The sequence below is a fragment of the Sarcophilus harrisii genome, chromosome 4 (assembly GCF_902635505.1).
Source record: "Sarcophilus harrisii chromosome 4, mSarHar1.11, whole genome shotgun sequence".
NCBI lineage: Eukaryota > Metazoa > Chordata > Mammalia > Dasyuromorphia > Dasyuridae > Sarcophilus > Sarcophilus harrisii.
In genome coordinates, this window is record NC_045429.1 from 40,108,914 (window position 1) to 40,125,407 (window position 16,494).

General features: G+C 34.5%; 1 protein-coding gene across 1 annotated transcript in view; it reads left to right on the plus strand.

Annotated features, from left to right (window-relative positions):
• The window catches only part of SYDE2 (synapse defective Rho GTPase homolog 2), an 85,335-nt gene that overhangs the window by 31,498 nt on the left and 37,343 nt on the right, over nt 1–16,494 (plus strand). The window contains 2 exon segments of the mRNA XM_023501718.2: nt 4,438–5,543; nt 13,482–13,608. Of these exon segments, the coding sequence (XP_023357486.2) occupies nt 4,438–5,543; nt 13,482–13,608 (1,233 nt within the window).

The following is a 16,494-nucleotide window of genomic DNA, read 5'->3' on the forward strand; positions in this document are numbered from 1 at the left end:
GCAAATGACAGAGGGGACATTCTGTTGGAGGAGACAGGATGGTATGAAATCATTTGAACACATTAGCAGGATTAGTCTTGATAAAGAATAAAGCTACTTCATCATGTGAGATAGGGGAAAAGGAGGAATAAATGACAAGATAGATGAGAGAGAGGAAGATCGTGGTGAATGTTTTTTCTATGTGGTGATTTTTTTCTATTAAAAAAATGAAGCTAAGTTCTCATCTGAGAAAATGGGGAGTGGTGGAACCATGGGACATATAAGGAGGGATGTAAAAATTTAGAAGAGCTGTTGTGAAGAGTGGGAGAATACGTTGTCAAGGGAGGTGTAGGAGAACTGATTAGCTAGCAGCAGGGAGGATCCAGGGAAGGTTGTGTAACAAATTTGTGCTGTTCCTAGTCAGAATGATTGTGTGATTGTTCTCCACCTTTGTTCAGCACCGATGTCATGTGACATTACCTTTTGGGATTGGCTTCCCTTAAACGGTATCCAGTTTATCAACATCCTCCTTAGGTGTTAGAAGTAAATCACCTTTTCTAGTAATGCAGGCAAAAAAGAGCTTGATTCAGGAAAAGGATTTTGCTGAAGGGAAGAGTAGAGCGGACCTCGTAGGATTTTATGAATAGGTTTAACTTTCCAGGAGCATGTAATGCCAGGTTATCAGTTTCGTGTGAGCGATGAGTAGAGAGAGGAGGAGCAGACTAGGAGTCTTGAGGACAGACTCTGGGCCCTTCAGGATCTGACTACAAGTTTGTAATAGGTAAATGTGTTGTTAACTGGAATTATCAATGTGTATTTTTATAACATAATAGCTTTTATGTATGACAAAATTTAGACCTTTGCTTTTATTTGTACTACCAAGAACTACTGTGGTACAATAGATTAAGTTTGGAAGACAGGTTCTGCCCCTGTCATATATAGTTGGCTATATGACCACAGTGGCCCTGAGAGACTTTTTCTAAGACTGTTAAATATAGTGGAGGAACTGTCTACAGAGCTCCCTGTGCCTCTGAAAACACAGGTCTAGACAAACAACAGCAACAACAAAACCCTAATTATAAATTCTTCAAGGTCAAGATCTGGCTTTTAGGATGGCATTCATTGGAGTGTCATAAGAAAATAGCATAATTTTAAAAAAGCCTCAAACTTTTGATGGCAATATTTTTAGGTAACATTGTAGCTGAATAGGAAATTTTATTCTGAGCTAAATGTTTGCAAAGTTCTTGAGATGTGACGTATATCAAGTAGGAATGGTGAGAGTCTAGCCACAACCATAATAAACTAAAGTAAGCATCATTTTGTCAGAGAGGCACTTGAAAAGATCTTATGTATTTCTTGGGTCATAGATTTTTTTTCATACCTTATTTTTAGTCAGTGCATTGAGTGTAGTTCAGAATATCTTTTGCTTTTAAATATTTTGAGATTAATGGGTTATTCCTAGTTGTGATTTTCAATATGAGTGGTTTTAACTCTGAGTTAAAATGAGTCTGGGGCAGAAGACAAGAAGTCCATAACCTTTCTAAACCACACCCTTGTTCTAATCCAGAATCTGTTGCTATTGTTGCCAGTCATACATACTTGCTTTGAAGATAACACACGATTTGATCCAGGTAATTTTTTGTGATACCTTGTCAGTTTTAGTGAAACTTTTTGTGTTTTTACCTATGAAAATTTACTCCCTCTACTGAAGAAGTTTTTTATTCATTTTAGTTTTAGGGTAGTCTGAAGTAACTAGGATCAGATGCAAGACTTGACTCTAAAGATTTTTATAAAGATTTTTTTTATTTTGGTAGCCTTTTCTATATGTGATAGTAACACAAATAAATAGCTCTTATTTACATAGAACTTGGCTGACACTAAAACAGTGCAGATGGTACAATGGAAATAGTGCTGGGCTTAGAATCAGGAAGACTTTGACCTCATATTTGCTGTATGATTCTAGGCAAATTAGTTAACCTTTATCTTTCTCAGTTTTCTCATCTTTAAAATAGGAATAATAATATTTGCTTTACAGAGTTGTTGTGAAAATATATTTGGAAAGCACTTTGAAAACTTTAAAGCAGTATATAATTATTACTATCATCATCCTCTTTTCACCAGTGAGGAAGCTGAAACTTTTAAGTAGGCTAAGTGACTTGCTGAAGCTCATAGCTTATGTAGTTGATCTGGAGCTCAAAGTTAGGTCTTCTGGCTTGGCATATAGTATTTTTTCTAATGTACATTAATAATAAGATTGTCATACTCATATACTTTCACAAAAGTTAAAGTTGAGTTATATACAAAATGAAGAGAAGTATGATTTGAGATATTTAATTTCTTTTAAAGTAAGACCTGAGTTTTATAATTTAGTGTGCCAGACAGTAATTGTAGACCAGTAAATGTTTCTAGACATCTAAAAAAAGACCCCAAACGACCTGTAAAAACGGAACAGCTGCTATGTATATAACTTTTTTTCTACCGTACTTCCCAGAAATATATTTATAAGACATATAATCCTAAAAAACCCAAAGGAAGTACTTAAAGATGGTTTACTTACCTGGCATCATCACTGTAGTTTTTTATTGGGAACAGGAAGACTTCCTTTATCTCAAGTAACTTGTTCTCTTATGCACTTTGGTAGAAAACTCTCAGGGAATGAGTAGAATATAGAAGATGAATATTCAAATCAGGGAATATAAAAATTAATTTGGTATATTAACTAAAGATTCAAATCTGTTGGACAAGATAATGTATTGTGTTTTCTAAAACTCAGTCTCTGGTTTTATTGAAATAACATGGCTTAAAATTAAGTGCTGATTTTCAAACTCCTAGGCATTTTGAATTAGCTTCATATTAATTGAGTGGTAACTGTTGAAAGTTTTACAAATCAAAACCAAACAAAGGGAAGTGCAATATTTCACTTATTTTTCTAAGTCATGACAGAAAGGGACTGTGAAACATGGATCTGATTATTACAGAATGTTTTAGACCAACCCACCAGTAGGATTGTGCTGTGGTTTGCAGTACAAAGGATTGCTTTGTCCAATTTTATCAAATACAACATTTCTTGCCAAAAAACCACAGCAGGAACACTCAGAATAGCTTTCTGTAAAATAACAACAACAACAACAACCCAACTTCCTTTTCAGAGGAACCCATTAATTGGGTAAAATTAGGAAAGAAGAAAACTTGTTGATATTGAAAAATAATTTTTCTCCCTTTATGTAAATAGAAGTAAAGCTGGCTAGATCTTTAGGCTGATAGTAAGGTAGAATTTTCCTCATAAAACAGTGGTTGAGCAAGTTATCAATAACACATATGGATTTGAAATAATTGGAATATTGTTAGAATACGTAATACTTTTCAACTTAAACTAACATTTCATTTAAGAAAATATTTTTATTATGAAATTTTGAAATAGTTTTAATTTTTGATCTAAGCTTTGAAGTCATAAATGCATATACCTAAAAATAACAAATTTAGAGTTCAGCTATAAAAGGTTGATTTTAATCTAAACCTTTTTTTGGTTAGAGAATTCAAGTTTTATAGCTAAATGTAACTTTGAACTAACTTCTTACTAGTCAAAAGCATTTTGCTCTGCCTCTCATTAGTCTTAACTGGAAATGGAAATAAAATTTAGCATGTTTATGTACCTATAGCCTAGCTGTATTTAACTTACACAGAGAATAGTTCTGCATTAAATCTTTGGATTGATGTTTGGTAGAGAGAGGAACTCATATATTATAAAGAAGAGAACAGTGGTTCATAATAACTAAAACTCCAATTCTTTAACGTGACCACTATTGAATGTTTGCATTCTTGGTTAAATTGATTCCTTTTGTTGTATTTCTTGCAGTTCCACAGAGCAAACAAGAAACAGAACCACAAAAAAACCACTTGCTTTATATCATCTTAAGTGTCCATTGATTAATTTTTTTATAAGATAGAAATAGAAAAGAAACTCCTAGAAGAAGAATTGTGAGTTAAAAAAAAAAAAAGTAGCTGGCCTAACTCATCTTCTTTGGTTATCCATAGTCAAATCAAGCATTTATTAAGCACTTATTATATGCCAGGTCATGTACTAAGGACTTAAAATACAAATAAAAACAAAAAGGAAGGTGGCCCTTGTCTTCACGAAGCTTTTACTCTAATAGGATGAGACAGTACATAAAAAGAAACTAAGCTGGGGAAGAGGAGAAGTGTAAGGAAAGACCACATGGTGATAAATTGGTTAGGGAAAAGATTAGAATGCTTCTTATTAATTTACCATCCTTCTTAAAAACTATTTAAATTGTCTAGCTGCTTGAAAGTTGTTGATGGCAGATCTGAAGAATCATTCATTTTTGTTAAGATATGACAATAACTCTTGTTGTGAGAGTCTCTATGGTTTGAGATGGTAAGCTGAAATAGCTGTTAAAACAAAGGATTGCTAATATATTTTTTACTTTTGCTTTAAAGGTCCTGGAATCCCAGTTGCTACAAGTAAGTGTGAATTAAGTACAGCTGAAGCTGTACTACCTCCAAGCCCTAACCCCGTGAAAAAAAGTGGCTCAATCAATTGGTCTTTTCCAGATAAAATCAAATCTCCAAAAACTGTAAGAAAACTTTCAATGAAAATGAAAAAATTACCTGAACTTAGCCGAAAATTAAGTGTCAGGGGAACCTTGGGCCACTTACACAGTTCACACAGCCCCTCTTCCTTGTCAAAATGTAACTGTCAGGGGAGGAGCCACACAGTCACTTTTCCTTCTGGGAATACCACTCCTGCTGCACAGAGAAACGTGATAAGCCGGTACCACTTGGACAGCAGTGTCTCTTCTCAGCATAGCTTCCCAAAGGAGAATTCCACAAGTTCTAAATCTACTTGCAAAGGTGGTTATCTTAGTGATGGAGATTCACCTGAGCTTATAATTAAATCAGGCAAACGTGGATCTGAAAACAAACATTTGAGAGGAAAGGAAATATTTCCAAATGGTATCAACAAAACAGAAATAGACATTGATGCATTTAGACATTACAGCTTTTCTGATCAACCCAAATGTTCACAGTATCTCTCTGGACTCATGAGCGTGCATTTCTATGGAGCAGAGGATTTAAAACCACCACGGATGGATTCAAAAGATGTCTTTTGTGCAATTCAGGTAGATTCAGTCAACAAAGCAAGAACAGCATTGCTTACTTGCCGGACAACCTTTTTAGACATGGATCATACCTTCAACATAGAAATTGAAAATGCACAGCACTTAAAGTTAGTAGTCTTCAGTTGGGAACCAACGCCAAGAAAAAATCGTGTATGTTGTCATGGGACCGTTGTCCTCCCCACCTTGTTCAGAGTGACAAAGACACATCAGTTGGCTGTCAAACTTGAGCCCAGAGGACTTATTTATGTGAAAGTGACTCTTATGGAACAGTGGGAGAATTCTCTTCCAGGCCTAGATGCAAATCGAGAACCAGTAATATTTGGGGTAGATGTTCAAAAAGTTGTGGAGAAGGAAAATGTAGGATTGATGGTGCCACTATTGATGCAGAAATGCATTATGGAAATCGAAAAGAGAGGCTGCCAGGTATTGATTATTCTGTATTTCTTTTTGGAAAAGTGCCTTTGATTCTGTGGCTAAGGAAATTTTGGGGAGCCTGCTTTTGAAGGGTGAATTTGGGTGAAGGATAATAGAAATCCCTTCCTTTATTGTGACTTACTTGCTAATTTTATTCAATTGCCATTTGTAATACAGTTCATGTTTTGGACAATAGATGATAAGGAATATGTCAGATGGATTCCACATTTATTGTGAAGCAAGAGTTCAGGAATATGTTCTCTTGAACAGACATTACCATTATCATATATAGTGATATACCTGCTTCTCTTAGGACATCCTCCCCACCCCATAACTATAAGAATTCATAACTGATAGGATAGGTAGAAGATGCTCAGAATCTGGTTGTTTTAAAATTATTTCTTAGACAAAATAAGACCCTATTATTAATGAGTACAATTATCCATGCTTTTAAAATATTTTCCCCTAGATCAGGAGAATATAACAGTAATTGATTCTTAGATATATGATGCTAAGGAAATGGTGAACGGTATTGTGATTAAATCTCACATGCTTTCCATTTAGACAGTTTAAAATTTTAATGGCATACTAAAGTGAAAGAATGAAGAATACTTTCATTTTTTTAAAATCCAGTAATATGGATGGCATTATGCTGAAGCATTACCTCTGATGCAATTGATATAGATGACAAATCTTAAATGAATACTAAGAATAACAAATGATCATATTTAAATATTTTTTATTAAGGTAATTTTGAAATTTACCATATTTTCACAGGATCATAGAATTAATGCTGCAATCTACTTTATAGGTGATCTAATCTAGCTTTCCTGTCATTGTGCAGATGAGAAAACCAAGGGCTGAATAAGTTAAAGAAATTTGCCTATTGTTACACAGCTAGTAAGAAGCTGAGATGAGATTCAGTCCCAGGTACTCTGGTACCAAATCTGTTCTAATTTAGTGTGTTTTCTCTCTATATAGCTTTCTAATGATAAAATTAAAGAAGTTAAAGGCAAGCTCAGCATATTGTCATAACACAACTTAAGTTATATAGAAAATTAACTTGAAAATTTGAGATTTATAAATTCATTACATCTAATAAGGATTTTAAAGTTCAGAAGTTAATCTGAAGACAATACTATTTGATATCAGGATATCTGATATTGGGAAAAGACATGGATTCTAGTTCATCATCATCATTAATATAGTGCCTGCTCTAATAAGGAATTGCTTTACAAATATCTCATTTGATTTTTTTCATAAACCTAGGATTCAGGTGCTTTCATTATCCACATTTTACAGATGATGAAATGGAGGCAGGCAGAATTTTAGTGATTTGCTGTGTTTTGTACAACTCCTAAGTATCCGAGGCCAGATTTGAACAACCCAAGTCTTCCTGACTTCAGGTCCAGTGCTCTAGCTGCCCCATCACTGTCACTGACCACTAAGTGATGAATTTAAGAATGTTATTTAACTTCAATTGCCTATCTATATAAAATGAGAATTTATAATAGCTCTTTTTCTAAAGGTAGAGTTTTAGACCAACTGATATTTTGGGGCTTCTTCCAATTTTAGGGCTTTTGGAGTTTTTTCACCTATTCTAATATTTACAGTAAGTGGCTTTAATCAATCAAATCAACATTTATTAAGCACAATATTGTGATAAAGGCTAAGGACAGAAGGATGAAGATGAAACAGTTTTTGACCTCAAAGAGCTGACTCTTTGTGAGGGGAAATCCTTTGGGCACATAATAAAAGCATTGTGCATAATAAATTAGGCTTGTGATTGGCCTCCTAAACAGTTGTTTCATTTTATAACTCTCCTATTCTTGAAATATGTACAAGACTAAAAGGTTTAGAAATACATAGACAAAAATGATCTTTTATGGAGACTTAATTGATTGGGATTAAATGATAAGAAAATCAGTATGAAAGTTCTTATGCCTGAACTGTGCTTTTCCTTCCCAGTTAAGCTTTTTATGAAAATGAAGAAGCAATTTTTCTTTTCTTCCTTAGCCAGTAGCCAGTTCATTTATCAGACATGCATTACATTTGTCAGTTACTTTTTAAAAAATTCTGTAGATTATTAAAGTAAAAAACAAAGTAACATTAGTATTTTGTTATCTTATTATCTGAGGTATTATATTTGTTGCAAAATTGTTAAGTGAGAAGAGAATATAATTTGGCAAATATTTATAGAACAGTAATTACTTCTTGATATTTTGAATTATTTTTTAATGAATCCTTTGGTAATTCATAAGTAAATTTGATTCTTTGAAAGATATAATTTAGATTTCTATCACATTCGGGGATATACTCTAATACTTTGTTGGTAATGCTTTTACATTTTGTTTTTTTCTTGAATTTTTTTAATTTAAAAATTAATACATAGACCCCCAGTATGTACACACATTGCTTTCCTTCCCTCAAACAGTTAGTTTTACTGACAACAGAAAAATGGGATGTGTCCTTTACCTTGGATAGTATGGTATTGGCTATTGATTTTGGCCAGAGTTATGTTGCCTCAACATTGACTTTATTTGCAAGTTGTCTTTGTTATTTATACTGCTCTTTTGGTTCTGTTTTCTTTACTCTGCATAACTTGATGCAGATCATCCGTTCTTTCTTGGAACTATAGTTTACTCTATTTGGTTAAAGTGTTTTACAAACTAAAAAGTAGTTTTTATAATCTTGCAGTTAGAAATGCACTTTCCTGAATTAGACCTCTTTTCCCATATTGAGAGAGTGCTCATTTATTATGCTTGAACATTACAATTGGCTTTCTACCAGAAATTTGGTTAATCGTTGTAACTATTCCAGTTCTTTGGCTAAGCACATCAGATCCTGTTAAACACACAGACAAAAACAATCTTTTACATAGGCCCGTTTTATTTCAGGTTCTTTGCAAAAGCTTTAAAACTACTTAAAAAGACTAGTCATACTGCATGAGATTCATGGTCCATCAAGTCTAGGATTCAGATTTTGAAAAAATACCCAGAAATGGTATTATAAAAAGTAATGATGTTCTTCATCAGCCTTAGGGACATTTGCAGACATGATTATTTTCCCCTTATAACTTGTCATAGATCTGTTATCCATTAATTTAGTAAATTCAGGTTTTGCCATTTTTGGGGAGTAATGGATACCATAAGTTTGCTATGTGAAATAGCTCTCTTTCATCTTATTAAATTTGATTTGTTTGGTGGTTAGTTCACCTAAAAACACTCAGAACAATTTTCATATAATCAATTTGCCTGATTGTAATTTCCTGAAATTTACATTTCTAACAGTAATTACTTTTAAAATTTGCAACATTTCAATGTAAAAACATGGTTTTTACCCATCTTTAAGCACTTTGTTCCCTATTGAAATAAAAAAAAAAAAAGTTTTACTCTATCTTCTATACTTATTAATTTTTCAATTGAGAAGGCAGTATAGCATAGTTGAAACAGCAGTAGACTTGGAGTGGAGAGACCTAGATCCAAGGCTCAGCTCCGCCATACCAGCTGTGTAACCCAGGGCAAGCAACTTACCTGCTATGGACCTCACTTCTGTTATTTGTAAGTTGAGGAGGATAACCTTGTGCTGTTTACCTTGTACGGTTGCTATGAGGAAACCTTTTTTAAATCTCCAAGCCTCCATATAAATGTGAGTTGTCACCAGTATTTTTTGTCTTGTCTGTCTATCATATAGTTTGTTAGGAGAAAAGTGCTTTAAGAATGGCAGTGTAGGCCACCAGTGTACCCATTCTTATCATTGCTATCATTATACAGTAAATATTGGGTAGGTGCTCATTTGCTTAATCAGATGATTAGTAGATGTTACTATATTGTGTAAAAGAGATATATAGATTAATTATATAATACAAATAATAATTATAGCTATTATTAATGAATATATGATACAAAATGAGCATGTATCCAGTGTTTGTTCCTATTAGCAGGATTATTTGGTCAATAAGGGTAGAGATGTGATTAGGATGTTAATATGTTAATTTCTATACATTTTATTTTTAAAGTTATTTAAGCAATAAGTTATCAAGTAAAATGTCAGAAGAACATAAGTTCTGGCCATATTGGAAAAGCTGCAGAAAACAGACCTTTGACTAGATGTTGTTTGAAGAGTAGTCTACCTGAATTCAGCATCTCCTCTTAGCACTGGGGCATGTTCTGCCTCAGAAATTCACAAGCACTTCACTCTTTAGTGCAGGAGCAGTACTGCTATCAACAAAATCTTGTACCAGAGGCCTAAAGTCACCCATCTCTAATGCTGAGATGGCATTATACTCTCAAATCTCCTATCCTGCCCCTGCCTCTCTGCTGACTTCCAATCTCGCATCTTCAACTGCCTTGCTGAAGTCTTTTAGCTAATGCCCATTAGACATCTTAAACTCAAACCCCAAACTGAATTTTCTTCCCTCCGTTACTGTACAGATTGTCATCTTCTAGTCCCTCACACTTACATCCTATCTTTCACCTCCCGTATACAATTTGTTTGCCAAGGTCTGTTGTTGTGTTCCCCTTTGCAACCTGTTTTGCATACCTACTTTTTTTGCCTCTGACACTACAACTACCTAGGTCACCTTACACCTGGATTGTCTCCCTGCCTCCATTCCATCCTCCATTCAACTATTAAAGTGATTTTCCTAAAGCACAGGCCCAACCATGTCACCTTCCAGTCTGCAAACTCCAGTGGCTTCCTGGTGTCTCCAGGAGCAAATACAAAATGCTCTGTTTGACATTCAAAGTCCTCCATAACCTGACCTCTTTTACTTTACTTCCCAAACTGTATTTTTGCGTCCAGTGAAACTGGATTTCTTGCTGTTCTACAAACAAGACATTCCAGCTCTTGGCTCTGAGCATTTTTTTCTGGTTTTCCCATGCCTATAATGCTTTTCATTCTCTGCTCTGCCTACTGACTTTCCTGGCTCCCTTTTAGGCCCAACTAAAATTCTGCTCTTTACTGGAAGCTTTCCCCTACTGTTTTTAATTGTAGCACCTGCCCTTATTGTTTTCTTATTAACTCTATAGCTTGCTTTGTATGTATTTAGTTCACGTTGTCTTCCCCATTAGATTGTAAGCTTCCTGAAAGGTCTTACCTCTCTTTGTATCCCTGGACTTTAGCACTGGGACCGGCTCTTGGAAGATGCTAAATAAATGTTTATTGATTGATTAATTGTAGACCATAACTCTTCCTCAGTTTCCTCAGGTGTAAAATGTGGCTAATAATAGCACCTTGCCTACCTCCCAGAGTTGTTTTGAGGAAAATGAAATCATTTTTGTAAGCATTTGTTAAGCGTTATTCATCATTTTTATCATAATCATCCTTTAGGGAGAGACACTCATGCCTGTGGCATTGCAGGGCTACTCTCTTCTGTCTGTGCCATTGTGCTGGACTCCCTTGAACACACATGACTGCCCTCAAAAACGGGGAGACGCTGGTCTCTCTGCCTGCTTGGTTGGAACACCATTGCCTTGCAGAACCCCTTTGGGTGGACACATGGTAGTGGAGCTCCTAGATCCTTCTGGTGTTATTTCATTTCAAAAATCAGGAACTTTTTTATAGCTTTTAGAACTGTGGCAGCCATAAAACCAGGAACAATGCCAGGAAAAAAGGCTGCTCAGATTTTTTTCCCTCCTTCATTTATGGACTATTTCTTTCTATAGAGTTCTGACCAGAAGGTGTTTCTTTATCAAGTATTCTTGATATAGATACATAAAGGCTTTATACAATGGAAGAGTAATACTTTTGGTTTTGATTCTAAAAATATTTCTAGATCCTCAGGATTTTTGTTGCATGTTTTTGCTGTAGCAGTAGTCTTCAGTGATTCCTAACTTTCTTGGTTTGTGACAACTTGGATCACACTAAGTGAATTCGATTTTTTTTTCCTGTTCTTTTTTAATGATTTACCTCTGTGAAGCCCATTAGGTACTTTGTGCCTCATTGATATAGTCTCAAAAAATTCCTTCCTTGCAGTCTTTTATCAGCTTTGTATTTTGTGATTGAAATTTTCAGATTTGTGGGTTTTGCTATGTGCTTCTTCTTACTCTAAGACAGTGGTTCTCAAAGTATGGTCTAGAGAATCCTGGGAATCTCTGAAACCCTTTTAGAGGATCTACAGATTCAAAAATAGTTTTTATTTCCAATATGGTAAATGTCTATAAATATAATCCAGATAAACAAAAACTCTTTGGAGAGATCCCGAATAATTTTTAATAGGATAAAGATACTGGAAACAAAAGTTTGAGAACCACTGTGTCTTTTTTTTTTTTTTTTAACCCTTATTTTTTTTTATTTTTTTATTTAATAGCCTTTTATTTACAGGATATATGCATGGGTAACTTTACAGCATTAACAATTGCCAAAACCTCTTGTTCCAATTTTTCACCTTTTACCCCCCCACCCCCTCCCCTAGATGGCAGGATGACCAGTAGATGTTAAATATATTAAAATATAAATTAGATACACAATAAGTATACGTGACCAAAACGTTATTTTGCTGTACAAAAAGAATCAGACTCTGAAATATTGTACAATTAGCTTGTGAAGGAAATCAAAAATGCAGGTGTGCATAAATATAGGGATTGGGAATTCAATGTAATGGTTTTTAGTCATCTCCCAGAGTTCTTTTTCTGGGCATAGCTGGTTCAGTTCATTACTGCTCCATTGGAAATGATTTGGTTGATCTCGTTGCTGAGGATGGCCTGATCCATCAGAACTGGTCATCATCTAGTATTGTTGTTGAAGTATATAATGATCTCCTGGTCCTGCTCATTTCACTCAGCATCAGTTCGTGTAAGTCTCTCCAGGCCTTTTTGAAATTATCCTGTTGGTCATTTCTTACAGAACAGTAATATTCCATAATATTCATATACCACAATTTATTCAGCCATTCTCCAACTGATGGACATCCATTCAGTTTCCAGTAGAGAACCACTGTGTCTTAAGACATTTCTAAATGTTTTAAATAAGAATAGTCCTAGGCCCTAATTCTTAGGGAACCCTACCACTTATCTTCCTCTTTCAAGATAGGGATTTTTATTCCTCCTATTTTTGTTTCTTGTATCTGAGCCAGTTTTTTTCCCATGCTGAATAGTATCTGCCCCACCGTGATGCAATCCATGGATTCAATTTTGAAAATAGTCTTTGTTGTAGAATTTTGGTAGAGACTTTTTAAAAAACAGATTGTTGACTTGTTTCTCTTCATCCTTATGAGGATATTTGACTGTTAAATTTTCCATAAATATTAAGCATGTTTTTTTTTAAAGAAACTTACTTTCCCCCAGTAAATCTTAATTATGTATTTTTATACATGGCTTTTGTTATATCTGTACTTTACTAATGTTTATTTAAAGTTTTATCTTGGATTCAGTTATTATTTTTTAATAATAGAAAATGAAGATGAAAGAGTTAAACACCTGAATCTCTCTCTTCTTCATTTAGATAATATTACTTAAATTGTTATTTTGCTAGATTTACAAAGTAGATATACAAAGCATTATAAATAATATACCTACACAAGATGGTTATAACAGTATAAAATGAAATTTTGTAATGAAGTATAAGGCAAGTTTTTCTATGTTTTGATCTGAACCATACTCTAAGATGTCAATGTTTGTATGATTGACCTGCAGTAGTGTTGTGTGCTACCTCTAAATGTCTGACTAGAGGGCTATTTCTCTCAGTGGATAGGTATGTGAGAAATGAATTAAAAGTGGATAAGATACAGATATCCAGAATTATGGAAAAATTATTGCAGAACAGCGATTAAAAATTTTAAAAGTAAGTTTCTATGAAATTCATAATTTTGTCTTTGAAGAATTTTAAAGTTTAATACCATTATAAAATATTTCTTTGTATATTAATGTCAGCCATATATAGTGCATATGATACTTGTTTTTCTTTTTATCAAATTTTACCTTAATGTGGCTCTGATTTTATTTCTAGGTAGTAGGCCTATACCGATTATGTGGTTCAGCAGCAGTCAAGAAAGAACTTCGAGAAGCCTTTGAGAAGGATAGCAAGGCTGTTGGTCTGTGTGAAAATCAATATCCAGACATAAATGTAATCACAGGTAATACATTTCCTTTATTTTATATAATTGTTCTTAGGAGAGAACACTGATGTTCTAATTCTGCTGTGTAAAATCACAGGGAGGTTTACTTTGAGTCTTGATTTTTGGCTCTTTCCTTCTCTAGCTTGCTCACTAGCTAGAAATAGTCAGATGCCCTGAGATTCTAGCATGGATCATAGATCTTCCCCATTTTATACATATGGAAACTTAAATCTTAAGGAAATTGAGTGATCTCTGCAGGGACATGAGGTAGGATGTGACTCTAGAGTTTTCGTTCTTTCCATGGTCTGGTCTTGCCTGCTGGGTACAGCCTGAAAAACAGATGGCTTTTGAGGAATGAATGAACCTGGTAACGCTTTTCAAGTATTTTAAGGGTAGACCTGGACCTTGATTAGCTTGGCCTCAGAGGATAGAACCAGTAACAAACGATGGGTGAATTTATAAAACACAGATTTTGGCTCAGTTTTAGGATAAAATTCTTTTAAAATTTTAGGTCATCTGGAACAGAAAAGACTACTTCAGAAGCCGATGCAATGATTATTTTTCAGTGATGTCATAAAAGAAATTTCCTTTCAGATATCAGTTAGATTAAATGATTTCTGAGGTCTTATTCTAAAGAAATAACTGAAGTTCTGCAAGTAAAAGAAATTATCAAGGGGGAGAGACGTCTGAGAACAGAAACTTGGAGATTACCTTATGAAATTAGAAAAAACAAACTAGAAAGAGAAAAGTTGAACTAGTTGAGATACACAAGGAGAAAATATATTATTTTAAAAACTAAGAGAAGAGATAGTGTCTGAAGGAAGGGGTATTCACTAATGTCATATGCATTATGAAAAGGCTAGTAAAGAGAAAAGATCATTGGATGAGGTTATTAGGAAAAGGTTGATGATGATTTTTAAAGGGATTGTTTCAGCAGAATAGAATGACTTAGAGGGAAAACAGACATAATGGTGATAAAGATCTAATGTAGTTCTTGTACTCAAGGAATTTACATCTACTAGGAGTCAGAATATTCAAGTTGGGAGGGACCTCAGAATCTTATAAATTAACCGGAATCCTCTACATAAAGTTCTTAATAGGTGGTCATTAAGGAATTAAAAAAAAAAAAAAAAACTTAAAAGATTTAAAAAAAAATTAGTTAAGGGGAGTTCACTGCCATTAAAGGGCAGTCCATTCTACTTTTTGATAGTGAGCATTTATTAAGAATTTAGTATGTGCCTGTACTCTGCTAAGCTCTGGAAATACAGATGTGAAAGGACAACTTCTGCCCTCAAGAAGCTTACAGTTTAATAGAAAAAGAAGACACAGAAAAAGAAGCTGAAAACAGGGGAGAGGCCTGATGGAGAAGGCTGGAGAATTGCAGTTAGGTGGGAAAGGAAGATATGACTATCTTGGGCATCCTTTAAATGATGACTGAGGGAGGAACTCACTGACCTTCAGTCAGAGGGAGGGTGCCAAGGAACCATGATGGGGGAGCTCCAAAGCTGAAGTGGTTTTAAAGGATGAAAACTTCTGGTTGTTCTCTTGTACCAAGCCTGAATTTCCTTATTGGTGATTTCTAGTTATTGATTAGTTCCCAGCCAAGCCTGATTCCTTTTCTACACGAATACTTTCAGTACTTGGTTAGCTGTTATGTCTCTCCCAGGTTTTATCTTCTTCAGGATTAACATTCTCAAATGCTTCAGTTAGTCCTCATGTATCATCAGAGCCCTTTGACTGACCTTCATGCTGTAGATGATTTTAAGCTTCTGTGTCCTTCAGGCTGGGGTGGAAAAGGAGACTTGGTGGAGGAGCTAGATTTGACTCAGTCTTTAAGAGGAGGTTGGATTTTGATTGGCAGGGTACTGGGGATTGTGTTCTAGGTAGAGGAAATGATAGGAAAAGGTACAGGTTGGGGAAAGCACTGGGATTATTGGGGAATGTTGAGAGGACCATTCTGGGTTTGGGTAGAGAATTGGGTGGAGTAGTAGAAAATATACCCTAAGTAAGATTTATGTAGTACAATGACTGTGGTTTAAATATATGTCTAAAATGTTTGAAATGTATTTATTTTTGGCAGTGGGGAGATATTGACGTTATGGATAGTGCCATGAGCACAATTAAAGCTGTGCTTGAGTGTTAACTAATTTGGTGAGGGGATGTCCTGGTAGGAGAATGGGATTGAAGGTACACTTAAGAAGGCTTAGTCTCATAAAGGATAAGGAGGAAGAGAAAGAGAGGAGAGAAAGAAAAGTTTTGGGAGAGTACCTCTTAAAGTAAATTTAAGGGGTGCTGAAGATAGTTTTGTCTTTTCACTGAAGTAAGAAGCAATCTTATCTGCTGAGAATGAGAAGGTGTTATTGAATTCAGGAAGTGTAAAAGGTTGAGAACAACCCCTTTATGTAATTTGATGAGTATAAAATGGAAGTGAATTTTAGGATGACTAATTAGTAAGGATTCAGCTGAGGTACACAGAAGTATTTAAAATAGCGAAATGATGGTGTTGATTCCCACTTTTCATTTGGAAGTGACTGTAGAGGTAATAATATCTGCTTATACCTTCAATAATTATCTTCAGTTTAAAAAAAATTTCAACCCATTTTCATATGATTTTTTATGTATTTAAAACTTTATTTTATTTATTTAAAACTTGAATGCAAAACAAGAAAAAGAAAAAAAAAAAAAGCATTGTCATGTACCTAGCAGAGCATAAGGGAGGATTCGGAAGATGTAACAATTAATTTCCATTCCAAGAAAACATATCACAATAGAAGACATATTCATAATTGTCTATCTTTGCTTCCTTTTACGTTTTCTTATGTTATCTATTGTGCACTTTTTATTTTATTTTTTTCCCCTTTCCTCCCCTCACTTTCCTCAAGCAGGCTGCAATTAAACATGGAT